The sequence below is a fragment of the Carettochelys insculpta genome, chromosome 22 (assembly GCF_033958435.1).
Source record: "Carettochelys insculpta isolate YL-2023 chromosome 22, ASM3395843v1, whole genome shotgun sequence".
NCBI lineage: Eukaryota > Metazoa > Chordata > Testudines > Carettochelyidae > Carettochelys > Carettochelys insculpta.
This window is the reverse complement of record NC_134158.1, coordinates 12,445,928-12,463,269: the sequence shown is the minus strand read 5'-3', so window position 1 is coordinate 12,463,269 and position 17,342 is coordinate 12,445,928. Positions and strand designations below refer to the sequence as shown.

General features: G+C 65.2%; 1 protein-coding gene across 2 annotated transcripts; it reads left to right on the top strand.

Moving 5' to 3' along the window:
- The first annotated feature begins 5,585 nt into the window (after positions 1-5,585).
- On the top strand, positions 5,586-14,912 carry GPR173 (G protein-coupled receptor 173). Of its 2 annotated transcripts, XM_075016489.1 has the most exons (3): positions 5,586-5,941; positions 12,584-12,826; positions 13,392-14,912. In XM_075016489.1, exons 2-3 carry the CDS (start codon positions 12,806-12,808, stop codon positions 14,520-14,522), a joined length of 1,152 nt encoding a protein of 383 aa, XP_074872590.1. In that variant the 5' UTR covers positions 5,586-5,941; positions 12,584-12,805; the 3' UTR covers positions 14,523-14,912. The 2 variants fall into 2 exon arrangements, with proteins under 2 accessions (XP_074872590.1, XP_074872591.1); XM_075016490.1 differs by lacking the exon at positions 12,584-12,826.
- The last annotated feature ends 2,430 nt before the right edge of the window (positions 14,913-17,342 follow it).

Sequence of the window (17,342 nt, the reverse complement as noted above, 5' to 3'; positions counted from 1 at the left end):
GCACTGCTGGGGGAGAGGCCACCGGGAGGCGGCACAGCCTGGCCACTGCTGGCACCAGCCGTCATGCTGGTCCTGGCATGGACAGGGGCTCCAGCTGGCCAAGGAGGGCCAAGGGGCCTGGGGTCGGGCCCAGCCCAGGGAGGAGGCGCCCAGCTACCTAGAACCCAGGCGTCCGGGCACCCTGCACCCCCCAACTGCGCTCTGACCCCTTCAGCCTCAGAGCCAGGGAGAGAACCCAGGCGTCCGGGTACCCTGCACCCCGCCCCTACTGCACTCTGACCCCTTCAGCCCCAGAGCCAGGGAGAGAACCCAAGCGTCCAGGCACCCTGCACCCCCCCACTGCGCTCTGACCCCTTCAGCCCCAGAGCCGGCGAGAGAACCCAGGCGTCCGGGCACCCTGCACCCCCCCACTGCGCTCTGACCCCTTCAGCCCCACAGCTGGGGAGAGAACCCAGGCGTCCAGGCACCCTGCACCCCCCCACTGCGCTCTGACCCCTTCAGCCCCACAGCTGGGGAGAGAACCCAAGCGTCCAGGCACCCTGCACCCCCCCACTGCGCTCTGACCCCTTCAGCCCCACAGCTGGGGAGAGAACCCAGGCGTCCGGGCACCCTGCACCCCACCACTGCACTCTGACCCCTTCAGCCCCAGAGCCGGCGAGAGAACCCAGGCGTCCGGGCACCCTGCACCCCACCACTGCACTCTGACCCCTTCAGCCCCAGAGCCGGCGAGAGAACCCAGGCGTCCGGGCACCCTGCACCCCCCCACTGCACTCTGACCCCTTCAGCCCCAGAGCCGGCGAGAGAACCCAGGCGTCCGGGCACCCTGCACCCCCCCACTGCACTCTGACCCCTTCAGCCCCAGAGCCGGCGAGAGAACCCAGGCGTCCGGGCACCCTGCACCCCCCCACTGCACTCTGACCCCTTCAGCCCCAGAGCCAGGGAGAGAACCCAAGCGTCCAGGCACCCTGCACCCCCCCACTGCGCTCTGACCCCTTCAGCCCCACAGCCGGGGAGAGAACCCAAGCGTCCAGGCACCCTGCACCCCCCCACTGCGCTCTGACCCCTTCAGCCCCACAGCTGGGGAGAGAACCCAGGCGTCCAGGCACCCTGCACCCCCCCACTGCGCTCTGACTCCTTCAGCCCCACAGCTGGGGAGAGAACCCAAGCGTCCAGGCACCCTGCACCCCACCACTGCGCTCTGACCCCTTCAGCCCCACAGCTGGGGAGAGAACCCAGGCATCCGGGCACCCTGCACCCCACCACTGCACTCTGACCCCTTCAGCCCCAGAGCCGGCGAGAGAACCCAGGCGTCCGGGCACCCTGCACCCCCCCACTGCACTCTGACCCCTTCAGCCCCAGAGCCGGCGAGAGAACCCAGGCGTCCGGGCACCCTGCACCCCCCCACTGCACTCTGACCCCTTCAGCCCCAGAGCCGGCGAGAGAACCCGGGTGTCCTGGCACCCTGCACCCCCCCCACTGCACTCTGACCCCTTCAGCCCCAGAGCCGGTGAGAGAACCCGGGCGTCCTGACACCCTGCACCCCCCCGCCCCACCACTGCACTCTGACCCCTTCAGCCCCAGAGCCGGTGAGAGAACCCGGGTGTCTGGGCACCCTGCACCCCCCCCACTGCACTCTGACCCCTTCAGCCCCAGAGCCGGTGAGAGAACCCGGGCGTCCTGACACCCTGCACCCCCCCGCCCCACCACTGCACTCTGACCCCTTCAGCCCCAGAGCCGGTGAGAGAACCCGGGCGTCCGGGCACCCTGCACCCCCCCACTGCGCTCTGACCCCTTCAGCCCCACAGCTGGGGAGAGAACCCGGGCGTCCGGGCACCCTGCACCCCCCCACTGCGCTCTGACCCCTTCAGCCCCACAGCTGGGGAGAGAACCCGGGCGTCCTGGCACCCTGCACCCCCCCGACCCACCACTGCACTCTGACCCCTTCAGCCCCAGAGCCGGTGAGAGAACCTGGGTGTCTGGGCACCCTGCACCCCCCCACTGCACTCTGACCCCTTCAGCCCCAGAGCCGGTGAGAGAACCCGGGTGTCCGGGCACCCTGCACCCCCCCGCCCTACCACTGCACTCTGACCCCTTCAGCCCCAGAGCCGGTGAGAGAACCCGGGTGTCCGGGCTCCCTGCACCCCCCCACTGCGCTCTGACCCCTTCAGCCCCACAGCTGGGGAGAGAACCCAGGCGTCCAGGCTCCCTGCACCCCCCAACTCCGCTCTACCCTGTGCCTGTTGGCTCTTCCCCGTTCACCTCTACCCATTGTCCCGTGTTGCTGATCCAGTGGGTTCTGCATGGGTGCTTTGGGGCGGAGGGGGCTGAGGGCAGTTTGCTTCATGAAGCGCCTGCAGAGTGAGGCCAGGTTGGGGCTGCAGGTGTGCAGCCCCCCAGCTGCTCACACCCAATGCTGCCACGGGTGAAGGCGGGAGTGGCAGCCCCTGCCTCGGTTTCCCCCCAGGAGCACTGAGCCGGAGCCAGAGCCAGAGCCAGCCTTGAGGCCTGGGGCAGAGAGCAGAATCTTCCCCCTTGCGCTGGGGAGTGCTGTGGACAGAGCCCGGCTCCAGTCCCCCACAGGGGGTGAGGCCCAACTACCCTTGAGTTCACTGACAGGAGGAGCTGGCCCTGACCCTGCCGCAGCTGCGGATGCGACGCTGGGAAGCCCACCTGGGAACCAGAGCCACAAGTGAGGGGCCAGAGCCCATGGGGCTGGGCTGGACCGCAGTCCGTGGCAGGCGGCTCTCGGGCCCATGGGGCAGGGCTGGGCTGGGCCGCAGTCCGTGGCAGGCGGCTTTCGGGCCCATGGGGCAGGGCTGGGCTGGGCCGCAGTCCATGGGAGGCGGCTCTCGGCCCGATGGGGCTGGGCTGGGCTGGGCCGCAGTCCGTGGGAGGCGGCTCTCGGCCCGATGGGGCTGGGCTGGGCTGGGCCGCAGTCCGTGGGAGGCGGCTCTCGGCCCGATGGGGCTGGGCTGGGCTGGGCCGCAGTCCGTGGGAGGCGGCTCTCGGGCCCATGGGGCAGGGCTGGGCTGGGCCGCAGTCCGTGGCAGGCGGCTCTCGGCCTGACGGGGCTCGGCAGGGCCGCAGTCCGTGGGAGGCGGCTCTCGGGCCCATGGGGCTCGGCAGGGCTGGGCCGCAGTCCGTGGTAGGCGGCTCTCGGGCCCATGGGGCAGGGCTGGGCTGGGCCGCAGTCCGTGGCAGGTGGCTCTCGGCCTGATGGGGCAGGGCTGGGCCACAGTCCGTGGGAGGCGGCTCTCGGCCTGATGGGGCTGGACAGGGCTGGGCCGCAGTCCGTGGGAGGCGGCTCTCAGGCCCATGGGGCAGGGCTGGGCTGGGCTGGGCCACAGTCCGTGGGAGGCGGCTCTTGGCCTGATGGGGCAGGGCTGGGCCACAGTCCGTGGCAGGCGGCTCTCGGGCCCATGGGGCAGGGCTGGGCAGGGCCGCAGTCCGTGGCAGGCGGTTCTCGGCCTGATGGGGCGGGGCAGGGCTGGGCCGCAGTCCATGGCAGGCGGCTCTTGGGCCCATGGGGCAGGGCTGGGCCACAGTCCGTGGCAGGCGGCTCTCGGGCCCATGGGGCAGGGCTGGGCAGGGCCGCAGTCCGTGGGAGGTGGCTCTCGGGCCCATGGGGCAGGGCTGGGCCGCAGTCCGTGGCAGGCGGCTCTCGGCCTGATGGGGCGGGGCAGGGCTGGGCCGCAGTCCGTGGGAGGCGGCTCTCGGGCCCATGGGGCAGGGCTGGGCTGGGCCACAGTCCGTGGCAGGCGGCTCTCGGGCCTATGGGGCAGGGCTGGGCAGGGCCGCAGTCCGTGGCAGGCGGCTCTCGGGCCAAGGGGGCAGGGCTGGGCAGGGCCGCAGTCCGTGGCAGGCGGCTCTCGGGCCCATGGGGCAGGGCTGGGCTGGGCCGCAGTCCGTGGCAGGCGGCTCTCGGCCTGATGGGGCAGGGCTGGGCCACAGTCCGTGGCAGGCGGCTCTCGGGCCTATGGGGCAGGGCTGGGCTGGGCCACAGTCCGTGGCAGGCGGCTCTCGGGCCCATGGGGCAGGGCTGGGCTGGGCCGCAGTCCATGGGAGGCGGCTCTCGGCCCGATGGGGCTGGGCTGGGCTGGGCCGTAGTCCGTGGCAGGCCGCTCTCGGCCCGATGGGGCTGGGCAGGGCTGGGCTGCAGTCCGTGGCAGGCGGCTCTCAGGCCCATGGGGCTGGGCAGGGCTGGGCCGCAGTCCGTGGGAGGCGGCTCTCGGGCCCATGGGGCAGGGCTGGGCCGTAGTCCGTGGGAGGCGGCTCTCGGGCCCATGGGGCAGGGCTGGGCCGCAGTCCGTGGCAGGCGGCTCTCGGGCCAATGGGGCAGGGCCGGGCAGGGCCGCAGTCCGTGGGAGGCGGCTCTCGGGCCCATGGGGCAGGGCTGGGCCGTAGTCCGTGGCAGGCGGCTCTCGGCCTGATGGGGCGGGGCAGGGCTGGGCCGCAGTCCGTGGGAGGCGGCTCTCGGGCCAATGGGGCAGGGCCGGGCAGGGCCGCAGTCTGTGGCAGGCGGCTCTCGGGCCAATGGGGCAGGGCAGGGCTGGGCCGCAGTCCGTGGCAGGCGGCTCTCGGCCTGATGGGGCGGGGCTGGGCCACAGTCCGTGGCAGGCGGCTCTCGGGCCCATGGGGCAGGGCAGGGCCGCAGTCTGTGGCAGGCGGCTCTCGGGCCAATGGGGCAGGGCAGGGCTGGGCCGCAGTCCGTGGCAGGCGGCTCTCGGCCTGATGGGGCAGGGCTGGGCCGCAGTCCGTGGGAGGCGGCTCTTGGGCCCATGGGGCAGGGCTGGGCCGCAGTCCGTGGGAGGCGGCTCTCGGGCCCATGGGGCAGGGCTGGGCCGCAGTCCGTGGGAGGCGGCTCTCGGCCTGATGGGGCGGGGCTGGGCCACAGTCCGTGGCAGGCGGCTCTCGGGCCCATGGGGCAGGGCTGGGCCGCAGTCCGTGGCAGGCGGCTCTCGGCCTGATGGGGCGGGGCGGGGCGGGGCGGGGCAGGGCTGGGCCGCAGTCCGTGGGAGGCGGCTCTTGGGCCCATGGGGCAGGGCTGGGCCGCAGTCCGTGGGAGGCGGCTCTCGGGCCCATGGGGCAGGGCTGGGCCGCAGTCCGTGGCAGGCGGCTCTCGGGCTGGCCAGCCGGGACTGGGGGCTGCAGTGAGGGGCAGGACGGTGGCTCCATGGAGCTGGTGAAATCGCTAAATAAACCCTTCCCTGCTGGGCCTGTGGGTCAGTGTGGGGGTCCTGCCGCGGTGGGGCGGGTCTGGCCCTGGCTCCAAGGAAGTAACCCCAACGGCCGGCTGGAGCCTGGGACCCCCCGAGGGGCCAGGCTGCTGCCCTGCCCTGCCCTGCCCCACCCTCCCCTGGGGCAGCAGGGAGCCGCGCCCCCCCCCGGGCATTGGGCCGCTCTGGGACCTGCGGCGCGAGGCTCTGTGCGCCCCGCGCATTGGGGGTGCTGAGCTGGGGGCAGCAGCGCTGGGGATGAACCCAGGCGTCCGGCCCCTCCCTCCGGTCCTGGTGGAGCCGCGATGCCCGAACCCAGCCTCGGCTCCGCCCCCCACGTCCGTCTGCGCCCCGGGCCCGCCCCCGGCGTCCCACCGGGGTTCGCGGCGTCTTTGTGGGGAGCGGAGCCGGAGTCACTCCGGATCGGATCGGATCGGGCCGGCCGGCGGGGGGCGCCCCGGGCCCGCAGCGCCCTGGAGCCGAGCGGGGCGGAGCCGGCGCGTTCCCACGGGCCGAGCTGCGGAGCGCCGAGCCGGATCGCCGGGGGCCGGGCCGAGCCGAGCCGAGCCGCGCTGCGCCCCGCACCGGCTGGGCAGGGCCGCCATGGGGCGCTCGGCCGGCCCCGGCCCCGGCCCCCGACGCGCCCCCGAGCCCCAGCCGGCCACCAGGGGGGGTTGAGCGGCGGGGGTCGGGGCCGCCCCACCGCGGCGGCGGCGGCGGCGCAGGTGAGTGGGGCGGGCTGGGCCCCTGGCGGCCCCGGAGGCTGGCGGCTTGTGCCCGATCCCCGCAGTTTCCCGGCCCTCCAATCCCTGCGCCCCACTGAGCCTGAGCGCCCCCGGAACCCCATAGCCCTGCTGGGCCTGCCGCCCCGTGCCTGTACACCCCCCGGCCGGGCTCCCCCCCCTTCCCCTGCCCCCCACGGCCTGTTCACAGACCCCACCCTTCCTACTCCCTTGGCCCCCCACAGCTCTGCGGCCCCCACCCAGATAGGCCCCTCCTTTCCAGCCCTGCCACTCAGGATCCAGCCCCAGAGCTGTCCCTTATCCCCCACCCCATCCCCGCGGCCGCCTGATCCCTTGGGTCCCCCTTCAGCTTCCCATGCCCCTTTCAGCCCCTGCTAACCCCCCACAGCCCACTGCGGCCCCCATCTTCCTCTCCGTGCCCACACATCCTGGTGTGGCCCCACAGCAGGAGGGATGTGTGTCTGGCAGCCTCGTGCTCCCCCTTTTCCTGGCCACCCCCCCACCTCAGCAGGTTCCCCTCTACTGGCCTGTCCCCCTCCTCACCGACTGGCACCCATCTAGGGGTGGGGGGGGTCTCGTGCAGGGCCTATGGGCTTGGGTGAGTGTGGGGGGATGGGACTGGGTGGGTGGGTGTGCACGCACACACAGCCCTGTACCACTGCTGGCGGGTGTGGCCCTGTGCTCTGCGTGTGAGCGTTAGTCTGTGTGCACGTGTATTGCCCAGGTGTGCCTGTACACACACTGGAAGTGGGGTGTGCAGTGTGTGTGAACTCACAGTGTCAGCGTGCCCAGTGTGTGTACGTGCAGTGCGTGTGAAACAGGCTTGCGGGTCTGTGCGTGCGCACATCCATCCGTAGCACGCTGTGCACGTCCCTTGGCAGCCATGTGCTTGGGGTGCAGCCCGTCTTTGCCGCCCGTCGCCTCCCCAGCAGAGCGGGGGGCCCGTGTGGAGGCTCCCAGCGGCCGCGCAGCACGCGGGGAGACTCCCCAGGCCTAGGGGGGCAGGGGCCTCGCTCTCAGGGGAGTTCTGCCCCGGGGGCCCTGGGTACCAAATGGGGCTCTCCACCCTTCGCACCCCTGTGCAACCTCCGCTGCGGCGCCCCTCACTTGCCTTCCCTCCTGCAGTGGACCCTGCGCCCCAGCCCTGCTTCGGGGGGCTGGTGCCCTCAGCTCCCACCCCAGAGGCTCCAGGCACCCACCTCCGAGCCCACCGCTCGCTGCACTGGCCTCTGTGCCCTGCCCTGCGGCCTGCCGGGGGTATCGGCTGGCAGCTCCTGCACGGGGCCACGTGGGCGCAGTTCACCCCCTGCCCCAGGCGCTTGAGGGAGAACCTGGAACATGCCAACCTCGAGTGCACCAGGCTGCAGCCCGTTCCAGCTGCACATCTCCCCCCACCAACAGGGCATCGGCTGGCCTCGCGCCGGGGGGGCCCATCGTGCCAGGAGGAGGCTGCTGGCTGGGGCCGGGGGCCTGTTTGCACTCGTCTCGTGGGTCCCGGTGGAGTTCCCCTGGGTGGCACCCGCTGGCTCCTGGAGAGCCTAGGGGAGCGGTGGGCACTGCCAGGTTCTCTGCCCCTTCCCTCCTCTTGCACTATGGCCTGCGCCCCGGCCCTCATCTCCTTCCACTCCTTGGTCCCCACACACAGCTGAGGCTGGGTCCAGCAGCCCCTCCCACTGGGCTGGGCAGGCTCTGCCCACTACCAGCAGCACTCAGCTGGCACTGCCCGGCAGGGGTGGTGTGCCAGCAGGTGTGCAAGAGACTCTTTCAAAGCAGCCTGGCAGCCAGAAACATCCAGCCCCACAACATGTGGGAGCAGTGGCGTGTGTGCTGCGGGCCTAGTGCAACCAGCTGTCATGGCCTGAGTGTGCAAGGATGGAATGGGCTTAGCGGGGCAGTGGGCACTCGTGCAAGGCTCAGTCTGGAGGCACGTGAGAGTGTTGGTGCATCTGTGAGTGTGTCACTGCAAGTGTTGGTGGGCAGGTGACTGTGTGATTGTGGTTCATTGTGAGTGTGTCAGTGTCCATGCGGTTGGGAGGACGACTGAATAGGTACAGAGCTGAGGACACCTGCACAGAAGTACACCCCTGGTGGTGCGGCTGTGAGGATGACTGCATCTGTGTGCCTGTGAAAACGACTGTGTGTGTCGGCATCTATGCAGTTGTGATACAACATGGCCTGAGCGTGTCAGCATCAGGGAGGCTGTGAGGATGACTGTGTGTGTGTGAAGCTGTGACAACCACACATGCACATGGCTGTGACAGTTGTGTTCACACATATCAGCGTGTGCAGCTGTGGGGAGGATGAGTGTGAGTGTGTGTGACTGTTGGTGGCTGTATTTAGATTGTGTGTGAGGGCCCATGTGTGCAGCTGTGGTGAGAATGAGCGTGAGTGTTCATGTGACCGTTGGTGGCAGTGGTATGATTGTGTGTAAGCGTCCCTGTGTGCAGCTGTGGTGAGGATGAATGCAAGTGAGTGTGTGGCCATTGGTGGCTGTGTTTATATTGTGTGTGAGCGTCCATGTGTGCAGCTGTCATGAGGATGAGTGTGAGTGAGCGTGTGACCGTTAGTGGCCATTAAAATTGTGTGTGAGCATCAGTGTGTGCAGCTGTGGGGAGGATGAGTGTGAGTGAGTGTGTGACCATTGGTGGCTGTGTTTAGATTGTGTGTGAGCATCCATGTGTGCAGCTGTGGTGAGGGTGAGTGTGCATGTGACTGTTGGTGGCAGCACTATGGTTGTGTGTGAACGTCCATGTGTGCAGCTGTGGTGAAGATGAGTGTGAGTGAGTGTGTGACAATTGGTAGCAGTGCTATGATTGTGTGTGTGTCCGTGTGTGCAGCTGTGATGAGGATGAGTGCAAGTGAGCGTGCGAGTGCAGCTGTGGTGAGGATGAGTGTGAGTGAGCATGTGATCATTGGTGGCTGTGTTTAGATTGTATGTGAGCATCCATGTGTGCAGCTGTGGTGAGGGTGAGTGTGCATGTGACCGTTGGTGGCAGTGCTGTGGTTGTGTGTGAGCGTCCGTGTGTTCAGCTGTGGTGTGGATGAGTGTGAGTGAGTGTGTGACCGTTGGTGGCAGTGCTATAATTGTGTGTGTGTCTGTGTGTGCAGCTGTGATGAGGATGAGTGCAAGTGAGCGTGTGACCATTGGTGGCTGTGCTTAGATTGTGTGTGAGTGTCCGTGTGTGCAGCTGTGGGGAGGATGAGTGTGAGTGTGCGTGTGCATGTGACCGTTGGTGGCAGTGCTGTGGTTGTGTGTGAGCGTCTGTGTGTGCAGCTGTGGGGAGGATGAGTGTGAGTGAGTGTGTGACAATTGGTGGCAGTGCTATGATTGTGTGTGTGTCCATGTGTGCAGCAGTGGTGAGGATGAGTGTGTGTGTGTGTGCCCATTGGTGGCAGTGCTATGGTTGTGTGTGTGTGTCCGTGTCTGCAGCAGTGGTGAGAATGAATGTGAGTGTGAGTGTGACCGTTGGTGGCAGTGCTATGGTTGTGTGTGAGGGTCCATGTCTGCAGCTGTGGTGAGGATGAGTACAAGTGAGTGTGTGACCATTGGTGGCTGTGCTTAGATTGTGTGTGAGCGTCCTTGTGTGTAGCTGTGGTGAGTGTGCGTGTGCGTGTGACCATTGGTGGCAGTGCTGTGGTTGTGTGTGAGCGTCCGTGTGTGCAGCAGTGGTGAGGATGAGTGTGAATGTGCATGTGACCATTGGTGGCTGTGCTGTGGTTGTGTGTGAGCGTCCGTGTGTGCAGCTGTGGGGAGGATGAGTGTGAGTGAGTGTGTGACAATTGGTGGGAGTGGTATGATTGTGAGTGAGTGTCCATGTGTGCAGCTGTGATGAGGATGAGTGCAAGTGAGCGTGTGACCATTGGTGGCTGTGCTTAGATTGTGTGTGCGCGTCCGTTTTTGTAGCTGTGGTGAGGATGAGTGAGTCTGCATGTGACCATTGGTGGCAGTGCAATGGTTGTGTGTGAGCGTCCGTGTGTGCAGCTGTGGGGAGGATGAGTGTGAGTGTGAGTGTGCATGTGACCATTGGTGGCAGTGCTGTGGTTGTGTGTGAGCATCCATGTGTGCAGCAGTGGTGAGGATGAGTGTGAGTGTGCATGTGACCATTGGTGGCAGTGCTATGGTTGTGTGTGAGTGTCCATGTGTGCAGCTGTGGGGAGGATGAGTGTGAGTGAGTGTGTGACCATTGGTGGCAGTGCTATGGTTGTGTGTGAGTGTCCATGTGTGCAGCAGTGGTGAGGATGAGTGTGTGTGCGTGCATGTGAGCATTGGTGGCAGTGCTATGATTGTGTGTGAGTGTCCGTGTGTGCAGCTGTGATGAGGATGAATGCAAGAGAGCATGTGACCATTGGTGGCTGTGCTTAGATTGTGTGTGAGCATCCGTGTGTGCAGCAGTGGTGAAGATGAGTGTGAATGTGCATGTGACTGTTGGTGGCAGTGCTGTGGTTGTGTGTGAGCGTCCATGTGTGCAGCAGTGGTGAGGATGAGTGTGAGTGTGCGTGTGACCGTTGGTGGCAGTGCTGTGGTTGTGTTTGAGCGTCCGTGTGTGCAGCTGTGGGGAGGATTAGTGTGCATGTGTGTGTGCGTGTGACCATTGGTGGCAGTGCTGTGGTTGTGTGTGAGCGTCCATGTGTGCAGCTGTGGGGAGGATGAGTGTGCATGTGCGTGTGACTGTTGGTGGCAGTGCTGTGGTTTTGTGTGAGCGTCTGTGTGCAGCAGTGGTGAGGATGAGTGTGAGTGTGCGTGTGACCGTTGGTGGCAGCGCTGTGGTTGTGTGTGAGCATCTGTGTGTGCAGCCGTGGTGACTGAGTGACTGTGTCAGCCTGGCTGGTAGCAGGGCTGTGCACGTGTGCCAGTGTGTGTGGCTGTGATGACCGTGCAAGAATGTGTCAGCCTCGGGGCAGCTGGGAGGACAACTGTGCGAGAGTATCAGCATGTGCAGCTGCACCAGTGGCGTTGTGAGCGTGCCGGCACGAGGGCAGATGGAAGGAGTGAGCGTGTCGGTGTTGGTGCGGCTGTGGCAGCGTCAGGGCAGCTGGGCGGAGGACTGTGTTAGGGCAGCTGTGCCAGTGACTGGACGTGAGCCTGTTATGGTGTCTGCCTGTAGCGATGACAGCGCGTGCGGCTGTGACAATGCCTGCGCGTGTGTCTGCCTGTGTTGGTGCAGCTGTGACAATAACTGTGCATGAGCACGTCAGGGCAGCTGGGAGGACAACTGTGAGTGAGCACACCCGCACCGGTGGGGCTGTGACAGTGCCTGTGCTCAGTGTGTGCGGCTGTGACAATGCCTGGGGGTGAACGTGTCAGCGTCGGGGCGGTGGTGACAATCGTGAATGTGCCGGGCTGTGATCAACTGTGCGAGAGCGTGTCAGCGTCGGGGCGGCGGTGACAACCGTGAAAGTGCCGGGCTGTGACCCACTGTGTGAGAGTGTGTCAGCATCGGGGCGGTGGTGACAACCGTGAACGTGCCGGGCTGTGACCCACTGTGCGAGAGCGTGTCAGCATCGGGGCGGTGGTGACAACCGTGAACGTGCCGGGCTGTGACCCACTGTGCGAGAGCGTGTCAGCATCGGGGCGGCGGTGACAACCGTGAACGTGCCGGGCTGTGATCGACTGTGCGTGAGCGTGTCAGCGTCGGTGACAACCGTGAACGTGCCGGGCTGTGACCAACCGTGCGAGAGCATGTCAGCATTGGGGCGGTGGTCACAACCGTGAACATGCTGGGTTGTGATCGACTGTGCGAGAGTGTGTCAGCATTGGGGTGGCGGTGACAACCGTAAACGTGCCGGGCTGTGATCGACTGTGTGTGAGCGTGTCAGCGTCGGGGCGGCGGTGACAACCGTGAACGTGCTGGGCTGTGACCAACTGTGTGAGAGCGTGTCAGTGTCGGGGCGGCGGTGGCAACCGTGAACGTGCCGGGCTGTAACCGACTGTGTGTGAGCGTGTCAGCATCGGGGCAGCGGTGACAACCGTGAACATGCTGGGCTGTGATCGACTGTGTGTGAGCGTGTCAGCATCGGGGTGGCGGTGACAACCGTGAACGTGCTGGGCTGTGATCGACTGTGCGAGAGCGTGTCAGCATTGGGGCGGCGGTGGCAACCGTGAACGTGCCGGGCTGTAACCGACTGTGTGTGAGCGTGTCAGCATCAGGGCGGCGGTGGCAACCGTGAACGTGCCGGGCTGTAACCGACTGTGTGTGAGCGTGTCAGCATCAGGGCGGCGGTGGCAACCGTGAACGTGCCGGGCTGTAACCGACTGTGTGTGAGCGTGTCAGCGTCGGGGCAGCGGTGACAACCGTGAACGTGCTGGGCTGTGATCGACTGTGCGAGAGCGTGTCAGCGTCGGGGCGGCGGTGGCAACCGTGAACGTGCCGGGCTGTAACCGACTGTGTGTGAGCGTGTCAGCATCAGGGCGGCGGTGGCAACCGTGAACGTGCCGGGCTGTAACCGACTGTGTGTGAGCGTGTCAGCGTCGGGGCAGCGGTGACAACCGTGAATGTGCCGGGCTGTGACTGACTGTGCGAGAGCGTGTCAGCATCAGGGCGGCGGTGACAACTGTGAACGTGCCGGGCTGTGACCGACTGTGCGAGAGCACGTCAGCGTCGGTAACAACCGTGAACTTGCCAGGCTGTGACCGACTGTGCGAGAGCGCGTCAGCGTCGGTGACAACCGTGAATGTGCTGGGCTGTGACCGACTGCGCGAGAGCGCATCAGCGTCGGGGCGGCGGTGATGACTACTGAGCGCGAAAGTGCCAGCGTGTGGCCGGGACAACAACTGGGCATCACTGTGCCAACCTCCACTGGGCTACGAGGGGCACCGACACCCATCAGCCCAGGGTGGGGCAGAAGATGGTGCCTCACGACCCCCAGGTGGGGCGGGGTTGAGACTGGAGGCCTAGGGGCTGCCCGGGAATTGCTCCATGGCCCCCTTAGGCTGACGTTAGACCCCCCATGGCTGGGCCGGGCCCCACCACCCTCCTCCCTCCCTCCTTCCCGATGCCCCACGGCCAGGCCGGCCCCCCCCGCCCTCCTCCCTCCCGCTGACACCTCATGGCCGGGCTGGCCCCCCCGCCCTCCTCCCTCCCGCCGACACCTCATGGCCGGGCTGGCCCCCCCGCCCTCCTCCCTCCCACTGACACCCCACGGCCGGGCCGGCCCCCGCCGCCCTCCTCCCTCCTTCCTGATGCCCCACGGCCGGGCCGGCCCCCACCACCCTCCTCCCTCCCTCCCTCCCGATGCCCCACAGCCAGGCCGGCCCCCCCCGCCCTCCTCCCTCCCGCTGACACCCCATGGCCGGGCTGGCCCCCCTGCCCTCCTCCCTCCCACTGACACCCCACGGCCGGGCCGGCCCCCACCGCCCTCCTCCCTCCCTCCCTCCCTCCCTCCCGATGCCCCACGGCCAGGCCGGCCCCAACCACCCCTTCTCTCTCCTCAGACGTGGTGCCGGCCAGACATGGCCAATGCCAGTGACGTGGACGGGCCAGGCCCGCGGCTGCCCCCAGCAGCCTCCACCTATGCCAAGCTGCTGCTGCTGGGGCTGATCATCTGCGTGAGCCTGGCGGGGAACCTGGCGCTGGCGCTGCTGGTGCTGAAGGAGCGGGGCCTGCACCGGGCGCCCTACTACTTTCTGCTGGACCTGTGCCTGGCCGACGCCGTGCGGGCAGCCGTCTGCTTCCCCTTCGTGCTGGTCTCCATCCGCCACGGCTCGGCCTGGACCCACAGCCCACTGAGCTGCAAGGTGGTGGCCTTCCTGGCTGTGCTGTTCTGCTTCCACGCCGCCTTCCTGCTGTTCTGCATCAGCGTCACGCGGTACATGGCCGTGGCCCACCACCGCTTCTATGCCAAGCGCATGACGCTGTGCACCTGCGTGGCCGTCATCTGCATGGTCTGGACCCTGTCGGTGGCCATGGCCTTCCCACCCGTCTTCGACGTGGGCACCTACAAGTTCATCCGGGAGGAGGAGCAGTGCGTCTTCGAGCACCGCTACGTCAAGGCCAACGACACGCTGGGCTTCATGCTCATGCTGGCCGTGCTGGTGGGCGCCACCCACGCTGTCTACGGCAAGCTGCTCTGCTTCGAGTACCGCCACCGCAGGATGAAGCCTGTGCAGATGGTGCCGGCCATCAGCCAGAACTGGACGTTCCACGGGCCAGGCGCCACGGGCCAGGCGGCCGCCAACTGGATCGCTGGCTTTGGCCGGGGCCCCATGCCGCCCACGCTGCTGGGCGTGCGGCAGAACGGGCACGGCGCCAACCGCCGCCTGCTGGGCATGGAGGAGTTCAAGGCCGAGAAGCGACTGGGAAAGATGTTCTACGTCATCACCGTCCTCTTCCTGTTGCTCTGGTCCCCCTACATCGTGGCCTGCTACTGGCGGGTGTTCGTCAAGGCCTGCAGCGTCCCCCCGCGCTACCTGGCCACCGCTGTTTGGCTCAGCTTTGCCCAGGCCGCTGTCAACCCCGTCGTCTGCTTCCTGCTCAACAAGGAGCTCAAGAAAGGGCTGGCGGCCCACGTGCCCTGCCGCAGGACAGAGGCCCCTCTGCCCCGGGAGCCCTACTGCGTCATGTGAGGGGTGGGCGCAGCTCCCGGCCCCTCCCTGGGCTGGGGCAGGAACCCGGCTGCGGTTCAGCCAGTGGCAGGATAGAGTCAGCCTTGTCCGCAAGGGGATCAGGCCAGATTTAGAGCTCGGTCCCTCTGGAGCACCTCCTAATCGCCGGGGCTCGGGGCAGATTCTGATGGCAGTTCCCTGGAGTCAGCCCTGGATGCTGGGGGGGTTTGGGCCAGACTCTGATCCGGGTTAATCCAGAGTCACTCCGGATGGGGGAGGTCAGGCTGGATTCTGCTCTCGACTCCCCACCCATGGGTGTACTCCGGCGGGGTGGGGGGGGCTCTGCCGACACCACCCGGTCCGGCCAGCTGGGAGTTCATCAGGCATCTGCTTTATTGCCCGGCTGGCAGGTAGATGAGATGGGGCGGGAGGGGGCCGTGGGGGAAACGGGGAGGTTTGGGATGGGTGGATCAGGAAAGGATTAGGTCCAGCAATACCACCCCCTGCCGTGGCTGGGTGATTTAGTAACCTGTCAGTCAGTAATCCTGGCCACGCCCCAGCCTCCACAGTGATAGTACAGGGGAGCCTGAGAGACCATGTCATGCTGGAACAATGCAACCAGGAAGCTTGTGTTTGTTTGTAGTTCAGGGGGGCACTAAGCCCCCACTGTAACCCCAGGGGTGGATATCCAGAGGAAAGAGCTCAGGGGCTGCTGGGCTGCCAGCATCTTCTGGAGTAAGGGGCTGAAGGTTGCAGGAACAGCAAGATGGAAGGCACAGGCGGCAGGACAGGAAACAGTGACAGGCAGTGACACCAGCTGACAGGCAGAGTAAGAGGTAGCAGCACTTAAGAAACAGGCAGCAACAACTGGGGAGCAGGTGGAGTAACAGGCAGTGACATTATGATGATGTGCAGGTACCAGCTGAGGTAATGATAGCGTGGCAGGCCATGCACTGATGCTACAGTCAAATGTGCAAGAAAAGCCAGGGAAAGAGGCAGTGATGCCTCAGTAACAGGCAGAGTAACGTAGAGCAGTGCTGGAGTAGGAGGCAGAGTAACGTACATGGTGATAGTGTACTGCGGGCAGTAACAGGCGGAGTAACGTACAACAGTGCTGGAGTAGGAGGCAGAGTAACGTACATGGTGATAGTGTACCATGGGCAGTAGCAGGCGGAGTAACGTACAGCAGTGCTGAAGTAGGAGGCAGAGTAACGTACATGGTGATAGTGTACCATGGGCAGTAGCAGGCGGAGTAACGTACAGCAGTGCTGAAGTAGGAGGCAGAGTAACGTACATGGTGATAGTGTACCATGGGCAGTAGCAGGTGGAGTAACGTACAGCAGTGCTGAAGTAGGAGGCAGAGTAACGTACATGGTGATAGTGTACCGCGGGCAGTAACAGGCGGAGTAATGTAGAGCAGTGCTGGAGTAGGAGGCAGAGTAACGTACATGGTGATAGTGTACTGCGGGCAGGAACAGGCGGAGTAACGTACAGCAGTGCTGGAGTAGGAGGCAGAGTAACGTACATGGTGATAGTGTACCATGGGCAGTAACAGGCAGAGTAACGTACAGCAGTGCTGAAGTAGGAGGCAGAGTAACGTACATGGTGATAGTGTACTGCGGGCAGGAACAGGCGGAGTAACGTACAGCAGTGCTGGAGTAGGAGGCAGAGTAACGTACATGGTGATAGTGTACTGCGGGCAGGAACAGGCGGAGTAACGTACAACAGTGCTGGAGTAGGAGGCAGAGTAACGTACATGGTGATAGTGTACCATGGGCAGTAGCAGGTGGAGTAACGTACAGCAGTGCTGAAGTAGGAGGCAGAGTAACGTACATGGTGATAGTGTACCGCGGGCAGTAACAGGCGGAGTAATGTAGAGCAGTGCTGGAGTAGGAGGCAGAGTAACGTACATGGTGATAGTGTACTGCGGGCAGGAACAGGCGGAGTAACGTACAGCAGTGCTGGAGTAGGAGGCAGAGTAACGTACATGGTGATAGTGTACCATGGGCAGTAACAGGCAGAGTAACGTACAGCAGTGCTGAAGTAGGAGGCAGAGTAACGTACATGGTGATAGTGTACTGCGGGCAGGAACAGGCGGAGTAACGTACAGCAGTGCTGGAGTAGGAGGCAGAGTAACGTACATGGTGATAGTGTACCGCGGGCAGTAACAGGCGGAGTAATGTAGAGCAGTGCTGGAGTAGGAGGCAGAGTAACGTACATGGTGATAGTGTACTGCGGGCAGGAACAGGCGGAGTAACGTACAGCAGTGCTGGAGTAGGAGGCAGAGTAACGTACATGGTGATAGTGTACCGCGGGCAGTAACAGGCGGAGTAACGTACAACAGTGCTGGAGTAGGAGGCAGAGTAACGTACATGGTGATAGTGTACTGCGGGCAGGAACAGGCGGAGTAACGTACAACAGTGCTGGAGTAGGAGGCAGAGTAACGTACATGGTGATAGTGTACCGGGGGCAGTAACAGGCGGAGTAACATACAACAGTGCTGGAGTAGGAGGCAGAGTAACGTACATGGTGATAGTGTACCATGGGCAGTAGCAGGCGGAGTAACGTACAGCAGTGCTGAAGTAGGAGGCAGAGTAACGTACATGGTGATAGTGTACCGCGGGCAGTAACAGGCGGAGTAACGTACAACAGTGCTGAAGTAGGAGGCAGAGTAACATGCTCGATGAGAGCATACTGTGAGAAATAACAGGCGGAGTAACGTGCAGCAATGCTGTAGTGTGCAGAGTGAGAGCGTACTGTGGACCCTTATAGGCAGAGTAACATACAGCGATACTGGAGTAGGAGGCAGAGTAACATGCCGGGTAAGAGTGTATTGTGGGC

Excerpts from the sequence above, each read along its gene's own strand:
- GPR173 (XM_075016489.1), top strand. The coding sequence starts at position 12,806 with ATGGTGCCTCACGACCCCCAG. Across the intron at positions 12,827-13,391 it reads TGGTGCCTCACGACCCCCAG|ACGTGGTGCCGGCCAGACAT; the intron begins GTGGGGCGGGGT and ends CTCTCTCCTCAG.